Source organism: Heteronotia binoei, chromosome 21 (genome assembly GCF_032191835.1).
Source record: "Heteronotia binoei isolate CCM8104 ecotype False Entrance Well chromosome 21, APGP_CSIRO_Hbin_v1, whole genome shotgun sequence".
In the NCBI taxonomy this organism is placed as follows: domain Eukaryota; kingdom Metazoa; phylum Chordata; class Lepidosauria; order Squamata; family Gekkonidae; genus Heteronotia; species Heteronotia binoei.
The window spans coordinates 76,035,684-76,061,540 of record NC_083243.1 but is presented as its reverse complement, the minus strand read 5'-3'; the positions used below and the strand labels follow the sequence as shown (position 1 = coordinate 76,061,540).

The 25,857-nt window shown below is 40.0% G+C and overlaps 1 protein-coding gene across 2 annotated transcripts; it reads right to left on the bottom strand.

Annotated features, from left to right (window-relative positions):
- Positions 1-1,845: 1,845 nt before the first annotated feature.
- THBS1 (thrombospondin 1) lies at positions 1,846-25,188 on the bottom strand. 2 transcript variants are annotated; one of them, XM_060263110.1, is made up of 21 exons: positions 25,102-25,188; positions 23,302-23,882; positions 22,653-22,732; positions 22,261-22,450; positions 21,423-21,548; positions 18,546-18,639; positions 16,746-16,919; positions 16,156-16,332; positions 15,746-15,919; positions 15,261-15,388; positions 14,986-15,138; positions 13,392-13,610; positions 12,767-12,874; positions 11,874-12,033; positions 10,959-11,077; positions 8,569-8,803; positions 6,986-7,213; positions 6,157-6,428; positions 5,081-5,178; positions 4,812-4,951; positions 1,846-4,306 (listed from the first exon to the last, which is right to left on the bottom strand). In XM_060263110.1, exons 1-21 carry the CDS (start codon positions 25,169-25,171, stop codon positions 4,299-4,301), a joined length of 3,534 nt encoding a protein of 1,177 aa, XP_060119093.1. In that variant the 5' UTR covers positions 25,172-25,188; the 3' UTR covers positions 1,846-4,298. The 2 variants fall into 2 exon arrangements, with proteins under 2 accessions (XP_060119093.1, XP_060119092.1); XM_060263109.1 differs by having other exon boundaries at positions 22,261-22,457; positions 22,657-22,732.
- Between the last annotated feature and the right edge of the window lie 669 nt (positions 25,189-25,857).

The following is a 25,857-nucleotide window of genomic DNA, read 5'->3' as shown; positions in this document are numbered from 1 at the left end:
CCACCAGATGACCACTGACCTCTGAGGGAGACAGTTCTCTGCTGACAGGTTCTCCTGGGGACTTACTGATTACTGCTGCCTCTCCTCAGGGTCCATTGTAGGAAATCCGGGACAGTCCATCTCCACAAATGCTGCCGTGAAGCAAACAGTAAACTGTTAGAGACATGTTTATGAGACAAACAGTAGCAGTTCCTTCTCTTCAATTGACAAAAGGAATGTTCATTCACTGCAGGGAGGGGCCAGGTCAACAGGAGCAGATAAACAGACTAACACTATATAATGTTTCAAGCCCCCTTTCCACCTGAAAAAACTGTTAGGCTACAGTGGGTTCATATGATGAATGGACTCCATTCTGTCCTATGTGCCCATTGGATAGATTGGAGTCCATTCTATACTATGAGCCCATTGGACAGCATGGATTCCATTGTGTCCTAAGGGCCCATAGGATGGAATGCTCCATTCTGACCTCTGGGCTCATAGGATGCAATGCAGTCCATTCTGTTCTATGCATAGAATAGAATGGAGTCCACTCTGTCCTATGGCCTTTCACTTTCCCACTGCCTGCAAGTGGGAGGGAGCAAAAGAGAGACTTGCAGTGGCTCCCTACATCTTACAACCACCAGCATGGTGTCAGCTGCTTACTTTAAGAGGTGGGAGCCATTGGAAGGCTCCCTTTTGCTCCCCTTGCCTGCAAGTGGAAGGGGGTGAAAGGGAGGCTTCTAATGGCTGCTTACCTTCCTGCCTGCCTGTCTTCCTGTCATTTTTCTTCTCCTTTCATTTTTCTTTCTTTCACTCCTTTCTCCCAACTTTCCCATAACTCTCCTTTTCTTCCTCTCATTCTTTCTGTCTCTCTTTCTTCTTTCATTCTATCTTCCTTCTTTTCTTTCTCTCACTCCTTTCTTCCCTTTTTAACCTCTCCCTTCTATTTTTTCTCTCATTCTTTCCCTGTATTTCTGTCTTTTTTATTTCATTCTGTCCACCTTCCTTCATTCTTCTTTCTTGCACTCCTTTCTCCCCGTCTTTTCCCTTCTGTTCTTTCTCTCATTCTTTCTCTGTCTCTTTCTTTTGCTTTAATTCTATTTGTTTATCTTCCTTCCTTCCTGCCACCTACACATTCATCAACCCCCCACCCCCCCCCCAATATTTTTCTAGGGTCCGTTGTATTTCTTCCTACAATGGGCTTTACTGCTAGTCAGGAATAAAACCAGTACTCTCAGTCACCCGTACACATTTACTTGTTTGATGGATGCACTGATATTAGAATTCAAGCCTAGGCAATGAATCCCTACTGAATTGCAATCCCAAGATTCTAACAACCCACATCTCATAGCTTATTCTTTCAGATACAAGAAGACTGGTTACTAAGTCCCTTCCCAGATCTAACAAAACATTTGCAAACACCTTGGGGTTAGGTCCTTGTACCTTGAATAAAACTTTGTTGATCTTAAGGTGCCACTGGATAACTTTATTCTATAAGATTATTCTGTTGCTCTCCAAATTTGATGACTGTTGGAGCTTTACTGGAGGTCAGTAGCCCAGTCTATTAATGAAATGATGTAGTCTGTAATTACTGATTTGGTTACTTTGGACTGGAGTCAAAATCTTTAAAAGATATGCTTTCTTACTGACATATATAGAATAGTGCAGGTAAGACACTGGTAATGCAGTTATCATCTAAGCCCACTGATGTTAATGGACCTGTAGGACTGTACTGCTCATTTTTGCAATGGTAATGGCAGCTGAAGCTGAGGATGGATGAGGTGAGAAAACCATAGAACATGCCCCACCCAAGGCAAATTGCCCCTGGCCTTAAAGTACCTACCAATTATGAAACCAGACATGACATTTATAAGTACAGATTTCCATTTTTTATTGTTTCTTGTATGTAAGAAACTTTATTGTACAATTTTACACATCTTTTAAGTTGTAAAATAGTTAAAATTGTGTACAAAATATACTCATTTTTTTTAAGAAAAAGTATATACTAATAGCAACAACACTGGGGATAGGAAGCAAACAATTCTTCAATTCAGTGTGCAAATGTTTTATAAAAATAGAAACACTAGCTCTACAGGTAGCATTTCCTGATAAATTATTTAAATAGCATATCTACACAATAAGAGATTAACTATTCCAACAGTAATGAAAAAATAATTTATACAAATACAGGGAATAGTGTACAAGATGACATAAAAACAAACTAACACAATATTAGAAATTGTTCTTAGCATTGCTTCAATACCTTTTTAAAAAATTGGGAGCATAAGTCTCTGCAAAAAACGATTTTAACTATGTACAGCTTGCAATCTTTCCCCTACCCCTTAATACTACAGTAGCTTTTAATTTTGTTAGATATCTAAACTGTGCCTGATTCAAAGGTTTTTTTTCCTTTTCTCAGCCTTACAAAAATAATGAGGTAATATTTGTACATAAAAGTTTTCACCTTTGACATTCTTTTTCTTTTTGCAGCAAGATGAAGCTCAAAGATATAGTTGTACTGCCCCATTGAGCAGAAGCAGTCTTTGAATAATGCTCCCAAAATTCCATCTGAGCAGCCTTTCTACTTATGCAACCATGCACTGGTTTCAAGGTCTGCAAAAGTTAAATGGCAATGGCTCTGCCACTTCCATCAGACAGTCTCCTCAAGCAAGGAATTCTGATACAAATGACACTATATAGCATTATTACAAAGGTGACAGGCAACAGTCCACTGAGAACATCTCTTGTGCAAATCCTGTTAAAAATGAGTAACAGTGTGTACTGACAGTGGACTGAGGCCAGTGGTCATAAAAAGTGACCCGATATCTTCTATAACAAAAGAGAAAGAGACCAGGATAGTCAACACTGACACTTTTCTTTTGTAGTTTGGCAATGCAGCAGCAAGGTAGTCTACTTTGCCAGCTGTCTTGTAGAGAAAGGGGGGGGACCAGACGCTAAGAATAAAATATAAATCCTACCCCCATCTTGCTGCTTTTTTCTATGCTCCACATTGCTTATGGAAAAACTGTTCTTTGCAACTAAAACATCTTCATACTCTACTGTCTACATCTACTACAAAACAATAAATAACCTGTATTTACAATCTTACAGTCATGGAGACGTGTAGCAAAATGATTATGTGGATAGTCCTGATGCACTGTTTTCTGTTTTATTAATAGTCCTTCAGTAATTCATAACAGACAGGATAGGTAAAAAATAAATATTTTACATTTTCTTTATCTACAGCCCTTCTCCTATAAAATTAATATTTTAAAAAAAACATTTTTAAAAAACAAACTCCCATTGCATTTTGTATTTATTGTTGTATTTACCTGTAATTTTGTTTGTCAATTTTGTGCCTTTGTAACCATAATAAAAGAACATTGTTCTTTGAAGTCCAATATAAGTGCTAAGCTGAGATGAAGATGCTGTTTGGCACCTCAAATATTCTTGCTACATCTGCACTAGCTACCTCTGGTATCAAACCTATGGTTAGGTTGTCATGCAGTGGCACATGTAAACTTGCCTTCCTCAAGAGTCTCTGTGAATCCAATTTTCCACCAAGTTGGTGCAGTCTGGTGTACCAATTTGTTCCACCTCTTATCCCACAATGGAATTTTTGAAACTTGTTTTGTGCTGCGTGGGGCTAACCAGCTGGTATAGCTAGTGTTCCTATATAATGAAGCAAAGTATTTCCATATTAGCCAAAGCAGCTTTGGGCATCAATCCTATGCACACTTATATGGGAGTAAGTTCCACTTAATTCAGCGGGATCTGCATCTAAGCAAACATGTACAGAATAAGGCTGTTTGATAGATAAGTAACAGTTCCTCCAATTTACCTGGCTGTAAATCCCAGGGAAGCACAGTTCTGTATCTTACAACTGCCTTTGTCCCACCCACTTTTCCCACAAAGTGTTATTTCATTTTTAAATACTCCATGGCACATCATAAAGAAGTTCTCATTACAAAAGTGCTCCTCCATTGGACCTCCAGTTAAAGAGAGGCAGTGACAATGCCCAGCTATGCCTTTCTTACAAAAGTGACTCTTCAGCTCTAGATGCAAAGAATGTTCTTATTCATGAAAGACATTTCTTTTCTTCTGTGTCAACAAAGGTCAGTTCTGAAGTGTACTTTGCAGTTTTCTCTCTCAACAGCATTCTTTTGAGGCAGGTCATGTATTTTGAGTCTCTGGTTTATGAAGGCAGAAGAAAGTCAAGAGCAAACAAAATTGTCCCAGGGTTTGCAGAAACTAAACAATATTTCAGAAGGTGCAATACCAGCATTTCAGAAATAATCTCTGCATCAATTGCCTTATGATCAGGGATCTGTAAGAAGAAAGGAAAACAGCAAATAAGTCTTTCATGAATTAGTCACTAAGTGGTTACAATTAGTGGGTCAACTCAGCAGGTCTTTGGGTTTCTGTTTGCTGCATAAAAACTTAACTGCATTTTTCTCTTACTAAAAGGGAAATTGTCTGGGAGACTCTAAGAAGGTGTTGGTGATTTGTTCTCTTATAAAGCAACTTTTACCTCACCAACCTAAGTGCAACTTGAAAGTGTAATATGTAGAAACAGGCTTAATATGTCTGCATGCAAACACTTCAAATTCACTTGGTTGAGCTATTAATTGTCCTTTCCTATGTAGTTCTCTACAGGAAATGTGTGTGTCCCAAAAGCTAGAAAACTGTGTGAAGTTCATGATTTTATAAAACAAAAATTATGACAATTTTAATATATTAGCTTATTATTTTCAGTAAGAGACAGTTGTCACAGGAATTACTTCAATGCATTCCACTCAAGGAAACAATGCTAAGGGAAAATGAATTCTTACCTCTACATTCATATTTAAGATCTGAGAAGAACACCATTTCTTGAGAGAAGACAAATAATCCTAACCGGCCACCAGCATAGGTTTTGTCATAGATTGGGCCTGAATCTGCCATGATCTTCTTCCCTTCATACATTAACACTCTGCAAATAAAGAGCAACAATAACTTGTCTCAGTGTGACTATGGTATGTTTACCCTGCAAACTTGAAGCCAGCCATTAGAAGTATTTGGGCTTCCAAAATTAACAAAAGCAAGACTATGTGTTGTTTACCTAATGTAGCCAGTCTTTGGTCTGTGACTGAGACGCCATCTGTAGGCTGTGAAATCTTTCCAGCCTGTATGACGAGGGTCATGCCACAGTGTCCGCACCTGAAAAGCAAAAATATGACTGAATTGCCACATGACTATGGCTGGTACAAAGCCTTGAGAACTACAACAGCACACTTAAAAAAAGGTGAAGGTAGTCCCCTACGCAAGCACCAGTCATTTTCGACTCTGGGGTGATGCTGCTTTCACAACGTTTTCACGGCAAACTTTTTACGAGGTGGTTTGCCATTGCCTTCCCCAGTCATCTATACTTCCCCACCAGCAAGCTGCGTACTCATTTTACCAACCTCGGAAGGATGAAAGGCTGAGTCAACCTCGAGCCAGCTACCTGAACCAGCTTCTGCTGGGATCGAACTCAGGTCGTGAGCATAGGGCTCCAACTGCAGTACTGCAGCTTTACCACTCTGCACCACAGGGCTCTTAGCGTACTTAAAGGCCACTTCAAAAATGACAAAAGGAAGCCTTGCCTGTACACCCAGTGGGGAGATGTGCAGGCCCTCACTGTGGGGGCATTTTGTGCATTTCTTCATTGAGGAAGATGCACAAGATTGATTCATGCAAGACAGAATGGAACAGAAGTCAACTGTGCTTCCTGGTAGCCCACTTTTCATGTCTAAAATTGACAGAATGAGTAAGATGGTTCTTTGGCTGCAACAGAATATGGAGAGCCAATTCACACAACGTGTGTTCTGTTGACAAATGTTATATGTGCAATGTGCAACTATAATTTAGAAGGTATTGGTGCCAGATAAAGAAATTGTTTCTGACTATGTTTACTCAAGATGTTCCCTCTCCATTGAAACAAATGGGGAAAAGCTAATTCTTGCTAGAGCTTCCTTGGAACACTTGAGTGCATACCAGGTTTTTGATAAATACCTGTGTCCATTTATTAAAATAAATACTGTTTTACTTTATTCTCCATCACATGAGAAATGTACTTCTTTGATGGACCCCTCCAACACTGGAGTAATATTTCAGGAGCTCAGAAGCTTAGGTTAATGACAAAAAACGACCTTTTACCTGTCCAGCTGTATTTCCAGTATGCCACAGAGCATTACGAAGGTGTTCTCCAGGACCTGTAGTGGAGTTGACTACTTTGATAGAAAGGCCAGAATATCCTTGGGCTTTGGTTGGTGTATCAAGCCAGTAAGACTGTGTGACCTGCTTCCACATAACGACATAAAAGCGACTACTGGACTGATATCCAAACACAAAACCAGCATAGTCATCATCTCTTTCTGTATTAATGAAGAATGTGCCACTGAAGTCAACAGCATTAAATTCATCAAAACCTGGGCAAAAAAATGAAAACATGATTGTTAGCATGTAATCATCTTACTCTGCTCTCAAATATGTGCCCTTTTGCTCTCATGAAGAATTAACATCTGTATATCACAGACGAAATAATTAGAACAAAAAGAGTTTCTGTTAAAGTTTGTAGTTACTGTGCATTAAGAATTGGAAAAACCGTAAGTATACATTCAACTTTTTTCTAAGTTGTTTATAAACCATTTGCAAATGGCCCCACCAGCATGATAAATTGTATTTATGTTTATCCACTGCAGGTTTTCAAATTATACCTTTCTGGGGGATTGATTTATAAATGGTCGCAGATAGCTGTGACCATTTATGTTTCTGTTATTTGTTCCAATGTCCCCTGAGGCATACCAACCTATGATAAGGAAGGCTAGAGATTATAAACTGAATTCTAAGTTAGTTGCTTTTGTTAAGTTATTCTATATAAAGCATTACCTAAGACTGCACTTCAAGCTTGCTGGAGACTGAAGAGAACCTATTACACTACCTATTTAGTAAGTGCAGAGAGAAAGATTCTTAAATGCATGCTCACCAACTGCAAGTCCAGGATCACAGTTGACAGTCTGAACCAGTTCTTTGCCTTGGTGACGAACAACCCAGTTAGGATCATTTTGGGAGGTTCCCTTAGGATCCAGGGGAACCATCTGAAATCGACGGAAGTCTGTCTCACTGATGTCAACATTCTCAGGGCAGATGTCATCAATGTCTAGCACATTATCTTTGTCAAAGTCATCTTTGCATGCATCTCCACGCCCATCCCCTGTTGTAGAAAAAAATTGGGGAATGCAGGGTGAGGTGGAGGTCACATTAAAAAGTGAATACTAGTTGTATCTGAAAATCCACCTTATTTCAGATCTGATGTAGCATGATATACTGAAATCTGTCATTAGTCATTTCCAAGACTTAGTTGTGTAATGGAGTCACCATTTATTAACTTAAATAGTTTTCCATGAATTTATTTAACTTCTAACATATTAATTTCCTTATAGCATCATTTTTATTTATTTAGAATTATTCAGTGCTGCCTCTTCAGAGTCCTGTTCAAAACAACTTACAGTTAAAAACCACAGTATTAAAAACCCCCAAATATCTCAAAACATGCCATTAGACATAAATCGCATAACCCCCCCATATACTAATATTTTATCTGCCTTTCACATTCTTTCTTATACTGCCAACACTCTACTAACAGTTCAACATATACAAAGGGTTCAATGGGAGAGGACTTCCCTATAACCTCTGTGAGAAGGGCAGATCCATGTATACATACTGTCCCCACCACTGAAGTGAAAGGGGAAGATTTCACTGGCATGGAAGTTCTGTTTATACAGAGCAACTCACTAGATCAAAATGAAAAGAGATACTTGCCAGATCAGAAAATGCTGAACCACAAAACAGACTGCACACTTACTGGATTTTTAAAGGATTACTATTGTCATGGGTGCTGGGGACCCTGCAGAAGAAGCTAAGCCTGCAGAAGAAACTGTGCCCCTGCCACCTGCACCAGTGCCCCTGCCACCTGCTAGAGAAGATCCAAGCCCCCCTGCCTCGCCCTCTCAGGTGGCTCGTGTGCGTGACCGCCTTCGTCAGGACCTCAGGGATTGAAGGAGGGCGGCACGCTCACGAGCAAGACGCTCCCTGAGCCCTGAGTTTTGAAAGGATTCTGGCCCTTCTAGGAGTGAGGATGCTTGAGTCTCAGCAGGATCCTGGCTGCCTCTCTGAGCCAGCAATTAGCCCAAATGGGCAACAGACAGCAGAGGGCTATATAGCTGTGGGCTTTGGGAGGAGGCTTTGTGGAAGCAACTAGTCACTTACCTGACGTTCTAGCATCCACTTCGGCTTTTGACGTTGGCTTCTGGACTCCCTGACTTTGGCTTTGACTTCTGGACCCCCTGACTTCGGCTTCTGAACCTCTGACCTGCGATACCTGGACTGTGATTCGGTTTTGGCGCCTTGGACCCTCTTTGCTCACTTGCTACAGACCTTGGACTGCCCCTGGACTTTGCCTGACCCAGCCCCAGCCCGTGACAATTATAGACACACTACATGTCCAGATAAATGCTAGTCAGCTCTTTCATGAACTATGATAATTGGACCGTGGAGTGTTTATCTTACCATCAGAGTCAAGTTGATCTGGATTGGCAACCAGTCTGCAGTTATCTTTGTCATCCGGGATTCCATCATTATCATCATCATGGTCACAGGCATCACCTTTTCCATCTTTATCATGGTCAGCTTGGTTGGCATTGGGCACATAGGGACAATTATCTAGATTATTTTGATGGCCATCTTCATCAATGTCCTGGTTGCTATCACATTTATCACCTATGCGGTCAGAGTCAGCATCCGTCTGGAAGAGAAAGAGATGAGGCTGCTAGAGCAAACATTTAAGAAGGTTACTACAGAAATAAGAACTATCTTGAAAGAGACTGATTGATGGATAATGAATAAGGATGCAGGTCTGCTCAGAGATAAGACCTTATTTGGCCCGATGTAGTAATCATTTGTGAGCATGTAAGTTGTAATGGTAATATGCAATCATTTCACTTCAATATAATGAATAAGTCTTTACAGGTAATGCTTTGTGTGTGTGTGGAACTATCTTCTCCACTGCAATGAAAAGAGAGGCTCATACATACAGTTGTTCCCACTGCACATCATCTGGCATTCTGGATTTAGGACCAAAATACATACTTAAAGAAAACATGGACAGAAACAGTGAACTTGTGGTATTAGTAGCCACATGCAGTGAAACTACTTGTCTCAACTTGTTTTGATACATTTAAAGATACTTTAGAACAAATTTGAGTCCAGTGGCACCTTAAAGACCAACAAAGTTTAATTCTGGGTATAAGCTTTCGTGTGCATGGACACCGATGGACTCAAAGTTTGTTCTTTTGCTTGAGACCAACATGGCTACCCACCTGAATCTATCTTCATTAAAGATACTTTATTAATCAAGACCTTAGTGTATTAGGCTTTTGAATAAGCAGTGTAATTTCTGAGCCTTTTCTTTGGCATGCATTTCCATGTGAATTCTCTGCCAGAGCCAACCTCTATTCATTTACTCTTTTAGATCCATGGAGATAAAAAATATCACTTTCTGTGCACTCTGTACCTTGTAGGTACAAATACTGTAGAACTGTATCTCTGTTTCACCTCAATGTTTTAAAGTATTAACAGCTTAAAATCCCCTTTAATGGCTTACTTCTCACAATACATATTACAACAGAGCCTGTGTTAATGTTTTCTACATGCATACTGGTACAGTGCAGTACTGTAGGTCTATGGCACTCCTTTAGAAATGCTGTGGACTAATTTACAATTTACATGCATTTTTATATTAGGCTGATAACTGACTGAAGTGTGATTTTCAGATGTCTAGATGCAAACTGATACCAGTCAATCTTTCCTAAATTATCAGCTCTTTTGTTTTTGCAAATTTGGCTAATGGTCCAATAGCAAGATGTACTATAGCTTACACTGTCTCACAACACTTTCAAAACTGGAATATTTGGAGTTCATCAGCACTGTGGGTTGTATTGTGTTCTTGGCAGGAGTGGCTCCTTTCATTAAAAAAGGAGCATCTTTTTAAAACAACAACAGTGCTTTGATATTATAAGTTTTAACTAACACCGCCCACAGGGCAACATACAGGACAAATCCAGATACTAGTAATTTACAGCAATTTTTCTGGGACCATTCAAGCATTCAAGGTATGCCCCTGAGGCTATTAATCCTGCTGTCATAACAGGACTGTACACATTTTACTCACTGCTGGCTTAGAACTAGCTAATTAAGTAGAAGGAGTTGGATTTCCCCTTCTAGAACTCTTATTCTGGTAAAGATTTGTTACAGAATATGCTTTAACTTTGGTAAGAGTGGGGGAGGAAATCCTGTTTCTTGTGCTCAGCTGAAAGAGGGGAAATGGTGATCTTTGTGAGGTAGGCAGTTTGTACTGGTTTAACTTTTGTCCTTAAAGCATCTTATGTGTGCACTGATGGGAGATGAAATTTGCTGGTACCCTTTGCCTCAGGACATCTTGTAGCATTGATATAGCTGTCTTGCAAACACACCTCCAGTATTCAGCATATGTTTTGGTTTAAGGCTGAAATCTTAGTGAACCTGTTATGTTAAATTTTAACACATTTATTTTCTCAATTATTAGCTATGGGTCTGGTGTGCTGACATGACTTCAATCCATAGCTAGAATGATCTGTGTATATAAAGCTGTAATATTTTCATAGACATCAGTGTGATCTTTCTGTTAGCATAATATACTGCATCTAACAATACATAAAGGAATATTTTATGTACTCAAGTCTCATTAATTTTTTTAAATGCTCAGCTATTTCATAAGGTCAAGGCCCCTACCCAACAAGTACTCCTTTCAGTGATTAGCAGATGCATGAAATGTATTCTGCCCTGATTAGTTTGCCATTTGACGTGTATTGCAAAGAGCCATGGATGTCCAAGTGCTCTTGACAGAGTTATTAGGAGCTGACCTGATCTGGATTGTGTTCCATAGGACAGTTGTCACACTGATCTCCAACACCATCCAAGTCTGTATCTTTCTGATCCACATTATACACATACTGGCAGTTATCTCTTTCATTAAGAATGCCTAAAATATAAAGAATTTAGATAGTTTAAAGACTTAAAGAACATGCATATCTTCCCTTCTAACCTCATTGACTTTAATAGCCATAGAAGCATATAATTCTGTACATTGTTTAGAGTTCAATCCTAAGCAATGATGGTATAAAAGTGAACAAATAAAGGAAACAGCCAGTTCTTAGGCCATGATACAAAGTTCCTTCTTTTTGGTATAATCTATAAAAATGATGTTGCAATTTGCACTATATCCTGTGTCATCACAATTTTTCATTGATCATCCACATCTAATGAAGACTAGGGTTCAAATATAACAAATTCAGACTTCTCCTATATGGACTAAATAATGCACTGAATAAGAATCACCCTAATGTGAGGCAAAGCAAGCCAGTAGCTGGTTCAGATGCAGATTTTGGACATTGTTAAAAGTAACATTATGTGTGAGCCATGAGATCTTCTGTACAAACCTCATCCCTGGATAGCCTTCATTTATAACCTGTTTTATTATGAATTTGAGAAATTAGTATGACAGTGTAGGCCCCATTCGTTTTCGTGGGACACTTAGGAGAACTTTCTGACTACAACTGATACATGTTATTACAACAGAGGAATGAAATCTGATTTCAGACACCAAAATGACTTGGACCACTCCTGGATACAAATTATATCATGACTAAAGCTTTCTCTAGCCTACAACTACTAGAGAAATGGTTGTAGGCATATCAAGAGACAGAATATTAAATCTATGTGAACATAATTGCTAATAGGTGTGTAATGGGAGAGGGAAGAACACAAGGAAATCATACCATCTCCATCAATATCAACAGCACAGGCATCTCCTTCTCCATTGTTATCAGTGTCTATCTGATCTGGGTTGTGATTGTAGGGGCAATTATCACAGCGATCACCAACTTCATCTCTATCATAGTCATACTGTTGAGGGTTGTAAATGAATGGGCAATTGTCCTGTAGAATAACATTTTAAAAGTCCCATTAAAAACATGCACATACCTGTCACACATGGATTCTTAATTTAAAAACAGTTTGTTGTATAGATTTACTAGAAAAAAGATGACAGAAGCTAGACAGGGCAGGCTAGAACATCCCTCTTTGTCTGCAGAAAAAAGAAAAGAAAGACTCCCACCAGAATTAAAAGATGGAGGCAGCATCCATTCTTTACTGCAAAATTGTCAATTTTTATTAAATTTTTTTTAAAAAATAGTTTTCAACTGTAACTCTAGGTACAGCTTAACCACTACTAGATGCTTGTCACTTCTCTTTTTATGTCAGGAGTGCAACATATCAACCTTTTTTTGCACTTTTACAATAAGCAATGTCAACTTTGCATGGGGAAGGCTAATCAGCTATACTCTGGAATGTTACTGTTTACTCGTTTAAGTTCAGTCATCTCAATATGTCTGTGTGATGCTATGAATGAACAAAGTCTGAAGTCATGGGCAATTTTTAGTCCTGTAATTCTCACAAAGTTATGTGTGTTTTCTGGAATAACTGGAGAATCAAAATTGATAATTCACCATAGTACTTACTATTCTTGGAATCGATTCCAAGAATATACTGAATGTGTTTACAATTTTGTACAGTATTTTTCACTTTCAAGTTCTGCAAACAGGCTACCAAACATGCATGATAGCCATAGTCTAAGTTATGAAAAGGTCATGAACATTTTTGTTACGTTTACCCTATCATCTGGAATGTTGTCATTATCGTCATCGTCGTCACAGGCATCACCGATTCCATCCTTATCATAGTCCTCCTGTCCAGAATTGGGAAGGTTGGGGCAATTGTCCTATGGAAAAAACAATATCATTACTTCCAATCCAAGCATAATCATGTTCTCTTCCAAAATGTGCTTACAAGCATAGCATAGCACTGAGTCAAGTTTTGGTTTTTATTTGGTGTTACCATTTCATGAATTTCTCCTAACCATCAACATTACTAATTATGCATAGTTTAATTCAAAAAATTTAGCAAGAAATGTAAATGTTCATTTGCCCCTGCTAAGACATGTATAATTGCAAGGAACAGATATTTGAACCATAATCCCGATAGATGTGTTTAAACCAACTGAATGGGCTTAAACAAGCCTAACTCTGTATTATATAGATATTACAGTCTGAGAACTGGAAGATTTACCAATGTATTGCAATCATGATCCAGTCCCAGTGGCTCTGATGACAGCATATGACTTCTTTCAATAAGCCCTTGATCCTAACATTATTCCTAGAAGGATATACTGTTGCCTAAATTGGAGGGCTATATTAATTTATTTAATAGTTATGTAAGAATATGGAAAATAGGCTTACCTTATTGCAGTGGTATGTAGCATTGGCAATGCAGGGAAGGTTTTCATTTGGCCACCCATCTAAATCTGGGTCTTCTCCACAGATAATACCATTACCGGCATAGCCTGGTTTACATTCACAGCGATGCATGGGGTCACTAAAGTGGCCAAGGTAAATGCACTTTGCATTCTTATTACAGTCATGTGTACCATCAGTGCATGGGTTTCTTGGTTTGCAGACCTACAGAGAACAAGCACAGTAAAAATATACTTATATTTCCAATAATGTGACCTATGTAAAAAGAATGCAGTAGACATTCATGCATAAATAGTTAATTATGGTTTTTCAATCAAACTCATCTTCAGGAGAACTAGGTATAGATGTAGGGTTGGATCTAGCCAACATTTTTTTATTTAGTCTTAACAATTCCTCTCCATACTACAACCTCCATCTCACAACACTTTTGTAAATGCAGAATTCTTAGTATAGCCTTTTGGAGCGGTTAAAGAGGATGTCTCCTTCCTGTTTTGCCAGCAGAAAAGCTGGCTGGATTCAACCTATAAATTTCTACATTACTTGGACTGTCTTAATTTACCAGAAAGTAACATCTGAAGAGTGTGTTCCTTTTTGTCACATCTACTATGCCATTAAACTTAGACAGGCCAGGAACCATCAGCAGTTGCCCTTGAAGCCTCCTCTCATTTTATCCAGTCTGCTAGTTAAGATCTGCCTCACCTGCCAGGCTCTCTGTGCCTCCCACCTTCAGAGGTGACATGGACAGCAACCAGACACACATCTTTTCAGCAGTGGCATCTTGCTTGAGGCTTTCCTGGTGCCTACACTGTTCTCTTTTAGCTACCAGGCCCAAACAGAGGAGTGTTTAATTTAAGGTAAAGGAAGTCTCTTGTACAAGCACCAAGTCATTATGGATCCATGGGGTGACATCACATCATCACATTTTCTTGGCAGACTTTTTGTTACGTGGTTTGCCATTGCCTTCCCCAGTCATCTACACTTTACCCCCCAGCAAACTGGGTACTCATTTTACCAACCTGAGAAGACTGGAAGGCTGAGTTAATCTTGAGCTGCTTACCTAAACCGGGTTTCCGCCAGGATCAAGCAGCAGAGCTTGGAATGCAGTACTGCAACTTTCCACTCTGTGCCACAGAGCTCCTTTAATTTAAGGGTTCTTTTAACACTGTTTTAGTGTTATTAGTTGGAAAAGTACTGTCAAGCTGCTCAAAGCACTGTCTACCTATATATATGGACTTGTACCTTCCATTTCAATGTATCCGAAGAATAGTGTGTGTATACAAAAGCTTTTATCTTGAATAAAACTTTGTTGGACTCAAATTATGTTCTGCTGCTTTAAACCAACACAGCTACCCACCTGAATCCATCTCTGTAACTTTGCATTTGAGAGAACAATCACAGGAACAAATATGACCATATGAGCCCAACCTTTTGGTGCTAAGTAATAACTGCTCTTCTTTCAGAATAGACATTTATGGAATTATATTCAGAACTTGTTCCTTTCAATTATGGGTAAGCACATATTCTGTAGCATTAACAAGTAAGGTTTTGTACACAGAGGATTTTTACATTTTGGTACTACCTGCTTGTTTGCTACTGCATGCTCCACACCTCGACCAAAGGGCTGAGTTCCAGTAAAACGTGATGGGCAAGGCAGACAATTGTATCCTGGCTCAGTGTTCTCACATCTGTGTAGTCCACCAATGACAAAGCAGGAATCAGGGACCTCTTGACACTGAAGTACAAAAGATTGATGGGAAAGGTAAAAGGTTAGTTGCAGACTTGTTTGTATACGTTTGGAATATTTTGGTCCTTAATTTTTAGCCTCCTGTATGTTCAAGATTCAAGTTGTCTTACCTCATCAATATCTTTGCATTCAACCCCATTTCCATGATAACCTGCAGGGCAGGCCCCACATTTCCAGGAACCATCTGGAAAACTGGTACATTTTGCTCCCGCAAAGCAAGGGTTTGACAGGCACCCATCTAAGAAGCAAGATAAACATATGAGTCCAAAATGGGTTCAAACTGTTGTCCTTACACAGAACAACAGTGACAAGCTAAGTAGACTATTTTAACAAATACTCAAGAAAATATTCATTGAAGAGTTCCTTCATGTCTAATCTGAATTTTCCTACATGAAGTACTCTGGTAGAACTGCCCATCTTCTACACTATCTTTCACAAGCAAGGAACAGGAACAGCACTGAGAATCCTTAAGACAGTGCCCTATCTCAATTCTCCTCCTTGTTCAAAGAGTCAAATTAAATCCTTGTAATGCAGTTGATTTGGATAGAGTTCCCAAACAGTGTTTTATATTGCACAGTGAACAAGAATTACTCACCAATTGGGCAATCTTGCTTGTTGCAGATTTGAGTGTCTACAGCATCACCAATGCAGTCTTTCCCTCCAAACTGTGGTTCAGGATTGTTGCAAAGATGGCTACGCTTCTGAATGCCCCCTCCACATGTGACTGCACAGGTGTCCCACAGTGACCATGGTCCCCAGTTCCCATTTACTAAAGAAAAAGAACAAACATTGGAAGCAAAAATATCCAGGGGCAGCTCCATCAGTGCCACTGACACTTTCACACAGACTCATTGTACCTTGCCACAGACAGATTTGTGACATTTCTTACTCATGTGTGTTTGTGTGTGTTAAAATGACTGCAGTAATCTGATTAACAAGTAGAAATTCTGAAAAATTTCACCTGAATTGTTGCATAAAAGTCTTAATTGTTACCATGAAACTTACTTGGGCAAGGATCTTTCCGGCAAGATTTGGTTTCTCTTGCCTCTCCCTCACACTGTCTACCTCCCATCTGAGGAAGTGGAGAGTTGCAGAGACGGATTCTAGTGATCAAGCCAGATCCACAAGTAACAGAGCAAGAAGACCAAGGAGACCAATGACTCCAGCGACCATCCTGTTTGACTGTAAACAGATGAACCTATTATGAACTATGAAGAATCAAGCTTGTTTACACTGTTTATTAACCTTAGTCCTGTCATTATACTAGAAATAGTTTAGAAAAAACTAACAACAATTCTGTTCTAATATACTATGATCACAGATGGACAATTTACCATATTAAATATTTAGTATTAACAAAGCTATATCTTATTTTGTGTGTGCCAAATATAGCAACGATGTGTACAATATGCTTCCCAGTGCTTTTAATAATTAACTATCAACTCCTCCCATTAGAAATGAATGCTTTTACACTGGTGTTAGTTTACAAGCAAATTAACTATGCTAAATCCTTTGCAAGAAGCAATAATCAGAGTTTTTGAACACAGCAATACAAAAATGAAACTATTTTCCATGCAAGTTAGTGAAATGCTTACATCGCTTATCACATTCCCGCATATTGCAGGTACGAGTTTGTATGGAAGAGCCTTCACAGCGATGGTTGAGACTATCACAAGAGCGACCTCTCTGCTGAATGCCATTGCCACAGGTAACAGAGCAAGTAGTCCATTCAGACCACGGAGACCAAATGTCCTCTGCATAGTCACTGGCTGTAAAGAGAAGCGTTTTCATATTTGAATGAGAGATGAGCACATTTCTGCCATATAGTCAATGCTGATTTTTTTCCTCAAAATAACTTTCATCTACGTATTTTCTATTTGTTTTTTTGAAACTGTATTCACAAACAGTCATTCAGTTCTTCATATAATCTTGTTTAACCCAACAGAAATTGTTGGGTTATTCCTTAGCTTTTAACCTGGAAAAATCAACAATTGCTGACACTGAGCTGATTCACTGAGTGGCAGATGAACAAATTAACATTCTCAGGGAGACTACTAATAACCATAAGAGTTTTTATTGCTCTTCCTGGTAAAATGGAACAGGACAGAGTAATAAGCAACATTCCCCCTGTTCCATTTGTTTTAATCTTTTGATAGCTGTCGAGATCACCCAAGATTACACTTATAATATATAGATTCAGAACCAGATTAAGCATGATGGAGGCGTTGCTTAATCATCATTTGTAGATCTGCAGGGCTCTGAGATCTAATCCACAGTTTGCATTGTACCCTTGCATCCTTCACAAGCTTTCTTTACAACACCCCTTCCACCTTCCGACTAAGATATAAAGGCTCGGCGATCACCATTCCTATTTGTATTTGATGAAGGAAGCTTTGACTCTCAAAGGCCCATATCCTGAAAAATCTTTTTGGTCTCTAATAAGGTGCTTCTGAACTCAAATCTAACTGTTCTGCTGCAGACCAATACCCTCTGAAACTTTCTTCCTTGGGGAAACTTTACCAAAGTTTTCTATTTGGCTGTGGTCTTACTTGGAAAGTTCCTCAGCAGAATGGCTAATCCTGTTCAACATATGCAGACATCATAAAGCTATATGGTGCATTTATTTAAATAGCCAGAAACTGTTTTTTTATTAAAAATTTGAGCAGCGAAACAGCTTACTTCTTCAAGTGCATATTGCCAATTAACTTCTCTTTTGTGGTTGGGTGGGATGAGAGATTAAATACTGGAGTACTATTTTTTGCCAAACTCTTGAGTCTTTATATTGTGAAATAAAAATTAAATTGTACTTTTAAATAAGATAAAAACTTACAACCAACCAATTTTTTATCTAATTGGCTGTGTAACATTTAACCTTTCATAGATTAGCATAGCAATCCTAAACAGAGACATACCCTTCTATGTCCAGTAAAGTCAATGGGTATAACTCATAGGAACTAGAATAGCAATTAATCTGTGACAGAGTTAACTGTCCTTTGGAATTTTGTGATGTAAGCCATTTTGTTTTGTATAGAATGCTCATCAGAACCACCACCACCAAGAATACATGTACACGACACTAACCACCATCAGAAATGTCTTCATCTAATCTTTTTACTTGAAATGGTTAATGGCATGCATGAAAGCACCGCTTTCAAGTTTACAGAGCAAATTTTCTGAATTAATTTACAAAAAATGCCTAGAACAGCAATACGATCCTTTTAGAAAAAAATAAGATTCCACGCCCCCCAGTCTCTTCTAGACTGGTGGCAATAGAATGTTATTGCCACATGATGAGACTTCAAAACATGCTTTAGAATACAGTTTATAGATATGCAGTGGAACAGTAGCACTGATTAAATCACAGTTGAAAACGTTAAGAAGCTTTAGTCACATACGCCAGCATCGTGGGCAGCATTCTCCATCAGGAACAGTAGCATTGGAACAAGGCATAATAGGACAAGACACTTTATGGCAGATGACAACAGAGTTCTAACAGAAAAGGATGAAATTAAGAATTAAACCATTAAAATATTGACTGTTTCAGCCCAGAAAGGCTTACCACTATAAACTTCCCAGAAAAGTCATTTCAAAGAGATCTGGAGCCCAACTAGATGCTATTACTTGCAGCATTTCCACACTTTTAAAGAATGGCAGGAAAAAAAAAAACAGCTTCAGGAGGCTGTGAGCTGGAGCAGAACTTTGTGTACTGTTTTTCCCTTGCAATTTCCCATGCAAAATCTCCCTCCAAAGCTGATTTTCCCCTTGCATATAGGGAGCTTTGGAAAGTGATTCTGAGTAGGGAAAACAATGGGTGAAGGCAGTGTTCTGCACTCCTGCTGATCTGATCCTGGCAGTAGTCCTCCCCCAAATGGCTTTTTATTTTTTTTAAAAAAAACCAGTTTTTACTACAGATCTTAGTAACGTCTATAAAAGTTAAAGTGATCAGAAAAACGGTAATTGTGTCATTCATAGTCATGATTTTTTCAGTGATTCCCTTGTTACTGTCAACCAAATGGCATCTGCCAAAAGTGTTAATTGAATCTCACTGAATAGCTGTCCAGAAGTAGTGTTAGACAACTAACAAAGATAATGAAGCCAGCTTTTTCTGTTTGCTAGTCTGAGTTTCAATTCATTATATGGACAAAGATAAAATGCATTTAGTAGAGTTGGCTCAGACTCCAACAAGCCATGTTATACTTGGATGTGGCTTTCATCTTAATCCAAAAGCTGCACTGCAAGAGAATGAATAGTAACCTTTTTTAAAAAGTTTATACTTTTGCCAGTTCTCTTTCTTAAGGAATAGAAAATGTGCTTTTGTAGATTTTAGAGAACAACATAACCAGGAATACACAGATACCAGTAATACACAGAAAATCACACCATAGTTAGTTAAACCCAGTTTAAAAGAATCCTACATATCATTACCATGTTCTAATTTCTAAAGGATCTAAATAGTTAAAAAAGCATATTTGATAGATTTTTAGAAGGATAACCATGTTAGTTTATGGCTCTAGCCATGGCACAATCCTACAGCACCTGAAACATACAGAGCAATCCTAAACAGAGTTTCTTCTTCTAAATTCACTGAAGTCAGCAGGCTTAGAAGGGTGTAACTCTGCTTAAGGGGGCATGGTAAATTATTTGTTCTTAGTCTTTTAGATAACTAGAAGATGATTATTTCCCCTGAAGCAGTACTTTTGCTCACAATTATCCATAGTTACTTTTGGAAAAAATGGTGGAGGGGGGAGGAGCAGATGGGAGTGTGGACATCATTAAAGTGGAAGAATGGTCAGAGAAGAAAGTTTTAGGGAATTCCTATCCATGTTGTTCCTCTACTTAAAAAGGCAGTATCCTTCAGCTACCCTTCATTCAAAATTAACCACCAGAAGATAGGTATACATACACTGGTAGTCATTATCAACTTCAACCCTAATGTAAAAGTTGCTTTTTCAGGACTCTGTGTTTAATAGGAAATTATACAGTTTTTCAAGAATATATCAACTTGCCATACCCCAAACTGGATTAGTGGTCCATTTTCCTTTGCAGCATTTTTTAAACAGACAGCAACTGACTTTCTAAGCCCTCCACACAACTACCTGACATTCTTTTAACTATACATTCCAGGGACTGAATATGGGATCTTTTGCATGCAACTCACAGTCTCTACTCACTGAACTATGCATTCTCCCTATGATACTATAATAGTTACTCTGTACTGAAATTTCATCAGCAGTGTTTCAGAGAGACTGAGGACTGCATTGATCAGTTTTGTACGCAACTGTCCATTATAACCTACATGCTTTCTTTAAAATCCTTTAAAAATAGCTAGAAAAGTAAAAATGCACTGTTCTGTTATTAACTGTAAATGTAATGTTTTAAAACCATAATTTATATTCAGGTTTCTTTTCAAGAAATAAATGTGATTGCTATTCTGTCAACAGCACATAATGTAAACTGTGTAGTAATGCTAGCCAGAACAGGGCTAATTGGCTTGCACTTCATCTTTTTCAAAAACACTGGTAATTTACAGATTTCTATCCTGCTTCTATCTGCACTGCAGTGCCCAGATCTAGTTACAGTATCACACTGCTAGAGCATTTCAACATTAGTTTAGTCTTTTTTTCCAAACTGTTTCTTTAGGATCATACTAGTAAAGCTGATTTTAAGATTCCGTTTAAAGCTTTTACATATTGATGCAGTAGTGGAACGATATACTGTGCAGACACATTGTGCCTATTTCTATGCATGGTCAACATTTCTGCATGTGTGTTTATTTAATACCTTTATATTTAATACTCTACCTCAGGGCTGGTGCACCCATTAGGCAGCCTGAGGCGGCTGCCTGGGCCACAGCCCTCGGGGGAGTGCACCGGTTTTGGCCCTCCTGCCTGCCCTTGCCTCCAAGACAAGGGAAATAGTGAGATCATTGGTGGTTGCCACGAGGCTTCCAGCCTCAGTGCATATGCATGCTGCTCGCTCTGCCCATCGCATCTGTGCTCCCAAGCACAGATGCAAGGGGTGGAGTGATGGGGTGCATGAGTGTGCGCACACTCAATCCAGAACCACCACAGTGGCCACTGTTGAGCTCACCTTCACAGAGGACACAAGGGGCAATGGGGTGCCTGGCCTGGGGTGCCAGCCTTGCATCAGCTCCCCAGTGCTGGCGCTGCTCTACCCCTTCCAAGAGAGTCACAAAAGGATTTCACCAAAGTACATTATCATGACAGGAAATCAGATGTTTCAGTATTTTTTAGTGCTAACTTCATATTTACCTGGCAAGTACAGGTAGTGCATGTATCTGTGGTCCACTCATCTGTGTTCTGATACACAACTTTATTATGGATGCATGCTCCAGGACTTATCTGAAAAGGACCGCTGCCAACTTCATTGTTTATAATCTAAAAGAGAGAACGAATGTTTCTAACTTGACATATAACATAGTTTTTAAAAGATCAGTCTGAATGAGGTAGATAAAGCAAATTCACTTGTTCTTAACTTGAAAGTCAGTCCTATTGATTATGGTGGGCCAGCTTCCAAGTAAGTATACTTAGTACATTAGCCATAGGGCCAGCAAACATGTGAGCCATTATCCATTCAGTTCCTCCCACTGTGATCACACAGAGTCCTCAGGGTGAACTCTCATAAATGTTGCTTGTAGCAGCTAGCAAAAAGAACTGTGCTTCATAAAGAGCTTAATAACAGATATAGTTGCTGGAATATGAAAACTGTATTTGTATATACCTGTAACTTGGTTCACACTGGTTTCTTCATGTGTCCCCTTTAAAAAGCCCAGAAAACCAACCAGGTTATTTAAAAAAGAACCAAATATGACTCTACTTGCCCACCATATTTATGCTAGCTATTTGTGGTACACCAGCAGCGGGGAAGTGGGGGGGGGGGGACACCTTTCTTCCTACTTACAGAGGTTTCCCTGTCTGTTCACCCAGGATGACGATCTTTACTCATCAATTCAGCTATTTACAAGCCTGCCTTATAATTGATGGAAGAGACTGTACACAGTAAACAAGCTGCTTGTTTCCCATGTATCAGTGAAGATTAAGAGAACCTCTGTTCTTCTATTTTAGTATTGTGTGTTTAATAGTCACTTACCACTTTATGAACTGAATCTTGCAGTGTTGTAACCAGTGCACGCAAACTTTGCAATTCTACAAACACATTGCTTAATTCATCACAGGAGAACCCACAGATTGCCTGGATGTCCTTTGTTTTGTGGCCAATGTAGTTAGTGCGGATAGCTGGACTGGAGCCATTCATAGGATTGTCCAGTTTAATAACGGTCCTGGTGGCTGCAAGAACAACAAAAAGTTGTACATGTTAAGGCAGATAGGGACAGTTAAAGTCTATTCTATTTTATAACCTTGATAAGTTAGCAATTTTTTAATGAATAATGTTTCACTGTATCTTAAATTTGTGCCAGCAACTTCTCACATAGAAAAGAATAATCTTTTAAAGGTTGGTAACTTTAGAAGCACTATGCAGACTTACAGCTTTCACACCCCTTGTTTCTCAGGATGGCTTCCAGGGTAGTTCCAAACACAAATCGCACATTCTGTAGCACTCCCTGTGGACAAGGGAATTACAGGTATTAGCAACTGATAAAAAATAGCTTTACAAATAAAGTGACACACTGATATATATTTAAATACCTGAAAATGCTACTTTTTACTTGTTCTTAACTTACAGGATTTCCAGGTTGCATACATTTCCAGTTTCTCAGATAATTTCAAAATTTATTAGACACAGAGAATTCACATGCATGAAACTTAAAGCCGTCCATTCAACTGAGTTTGTTAGACTAATGTAAAACCTGGAACTCATTTGCATAAAATTTATTTTCCTTCACTCTCTCTTCCTCACAAATACAGGTGAGATGTTAACCTAAATAAAAGTGTCATAAATATCCTAAGCTTGTCTGTACAGTTTTGTACCTGAAGCAAAAAAATCAAAATGGTTTCCGCCCCACCCCCCATAAAGGACAAGATTTCCTTTTTCAAAAAAGTTAGAGGCCAGAAGCGGGAAAATTATACTAACTTTAATATTTTGCTTCAACAAACAATTTCTTTTTGCTTTATAGTAAGACTGGCTCTTCTTTGGACTTATAAACCTGCTACCAAAAGAAAGGTATCTCACCTGGAAGTTGTCATTAACTCCCCCTTTGGCAATACGGAGTCTGGCACTGCTGGCCAGGTCCCTGGTGAAAATGTTCTGAATAGGGATTTCCAGCTCAGCATTCACCATCTTCTCACATCCCACATACAGCTGGGCCTGATCCTCCTGCACTAAAAGTGTAATATTGTTCCATTGCCAGGTAGGCAGCTCAACATCTTCCACTGACACCAAAGTTTGATTGCCTTCCTTAGGGAAGACACTCAAGTCCAATGTTTTTGCCTTGCCATTCAGCACCAGCTTAAAGACATAGCCAGAATTGTCCTTGCGCTCCACAGCTAGCAGGGTGCCAGGACTCTTCTTCATTGGGCGAAGATTAGCCAATAGGATGAAGCCCTTTTCAGCTTGGATAGAGTCAAGAATGTCTTGGAATTTGTGGTCTGGAACAGCTGGGATACGGTTAGCATCTTCAATGCGGTAGGCAGGGCTGGAGGGCTCAGATCCCTTTGCCAGATGTATCCCTCCTGCCTTGCGTGCAGCTCCCTTGCGAGAAAAGCCAATGAGCTCAAATAGATCAAATACACTGTTATCGTCTCCTCCAGATTCTGCCAAGAGAATAAGAGAATACATATTGAATATTATCGGCCGGGACAGGAACAATTGCTACAACCAGTGTTAAGAAGTGAAGGGGGGGAAATACACGGAGGCCAAGGTCCTTGAGAGAAGTGTTGGGTTACAGGCAACAATTAATCAAGAATTTTAACCTCCCTTATTTCCTAAATGCCCTTCAGCATCTGCTTCATCTCTTGCCCCCTCCCACAGTCTGCAAATGGTTAGCAGCTGAAAAACTGCTCAGTTTCTGGGCCAATAACTCTTATAACCTTTTGGACAAGAGCTTCTATGAAGTTCATTTCACCTGCCTGTACTTATGATTTAAGGGAAAGAAAAGGGATATATACTACTGGTCATCCTCTGGTAATGCAGGTCTAAGAATACTCTTTGCCTTCCCTGCCATCTTAAAAGGCTCTGGCTGAGGCAAACCACAGGGCCAGTCAATGAAAAAATTCAGGAGATTTTGCCAAAAACCTGAAATGCCATGAGCCCAGGTGGCAGCAAAGTAACTTCGGCTACAGCAGCTCCAAAGGACTGGACTTTGGCCAAAAAACCCCCAGATGGGCAGCACAGATTTTTGTGAAGAGAGGCATGCTCAGAGCTAAGAGAAGATGGCCACATACACATAGGCAGGACCCATAAGGCGACCTTGGGAGAGGAGCACATCCTCAGGGGCACAATAATTTCAGCAAAAGGATTTGTAGAGTCCCATCATACGACAACTATGTACATCTTTGAGGGGTGACAATTCCACTGCAGGAGAATCCAGGCTCTCCTCTCAGAAATCAACATAGAATCCCCTGCGAATAACAAGTTTGCAATCCAAGCTAATAAGGAAGAGTGCCTCTGAACAGGTACTGAGGGCATTACCCCGCCGCAGGGAACGCACGGGATTAGAGGACAGCACTTTCAGTCAGATTCCAGTGTCCCTGGCAACGCTCTTAGAAATGAACATCTGCTCGCTTTCCCTCCCTGTCATGTCTAGAGACCCCCGAAGAAGCTTCGCACCGAGAGCCCGCCAAAGCCGTAAGGAAAGCAGCAGGGGGAGTCCATCCGCCGCCAGCCCAGGTCCCACTCCACCGGACTTTTCCGCCAAGCCCAATGGCACAAAGCGCCCGAGCACCGGCTCTTCTTCAAAAAGCATCCCCACCCCCTTCCAAGCCCCCTCCCGGCGAAAGCACGCCACCCAGCAGCCCCCACGCATCTTTTTACCTGGGATTCGGTTTGTTGTGGCGCACCCTCCGAGCATCAGCAGCAGAAAGAGGACGCCTGATCTCTCCATCACAGACCTCTCGTCCCCGACCTGGAACCAAGAAAGGGAGACCGCAGCCTCGTCACTGGAAGGGCTCCTGAGTGCGCGCTAGCCGGCAGCGGGACTGGGAAGCTAGGCGTCGAGGAGACGCAAAGGCAGAAGACCAGCAGGTCAAGGCGCAAGAAAACAGGAGGGAGAGAGAGAACAGATTCGAGTCAGCAGCACTTCAGAGACCAAGATTTCCCAGGTATAGATAAGCTTATCCAGAGTCAAAGCTCCCTTCGTCAGATACCAAGAAAAGAGGTCTGGTTGTTGCTGAGAAGGGCATGCATAAGGTTTCTGCCCTAGCGATACCTCAAAGCTGCAGGCAGAAAGCTGTTCCTTCAGCACTTACCTCTGCAAAAGAAGGTGATGAATCCCTAATAACCCGCGGACAGCAACTATTCCCCGCAGCAACTCAATGAAGACGTCGCGACTGGCGATCACTAGCTCCGTCGAGTTCTTGGACCCACGAAAGTTTCCTGTGGTTGAATTTAGCGTCCGCAGCTGCGTAGACCCCGGGGAAATAAAACGGCCCTGGAGCACCCGGAGGGATCCTCGTCGTCGGTGGTAGAACGAAACGGGTGAACAGTAGCCCGCCGCTCCCGCAGGTCCCCCTTAGCTCCCAGCCTCTGGCCGCTGCACACTGGAGTGGTGGCCGCAGCCTCCCTTGCCTT

Bases quoted from the DNA above. Each gene is read 5' to 3' on its own strand.
- THBS1 (XM_060263109.1), bottom strand. From the start codon at position 25,171: ATGGAGAGATCAGGCGTCCTCTTTCTGCTGCTGATGCTCGGAGGGTGC. The intron at 15,920-16,155 runs GTAAGTTTCATG...CTTTTTCTTTAG, and splicing joins CCGGAAAGATCCTTGCCCAA to TAAATGGGAACTGGGGACCA. The intron at 15,389-15,745 runs GTGAGTAATTCT...CTTGCTTCTTAG, and splicing joins CAAGCAAGATTGCCCAATTG to ATGGGTGCCTGTCAAACCCT.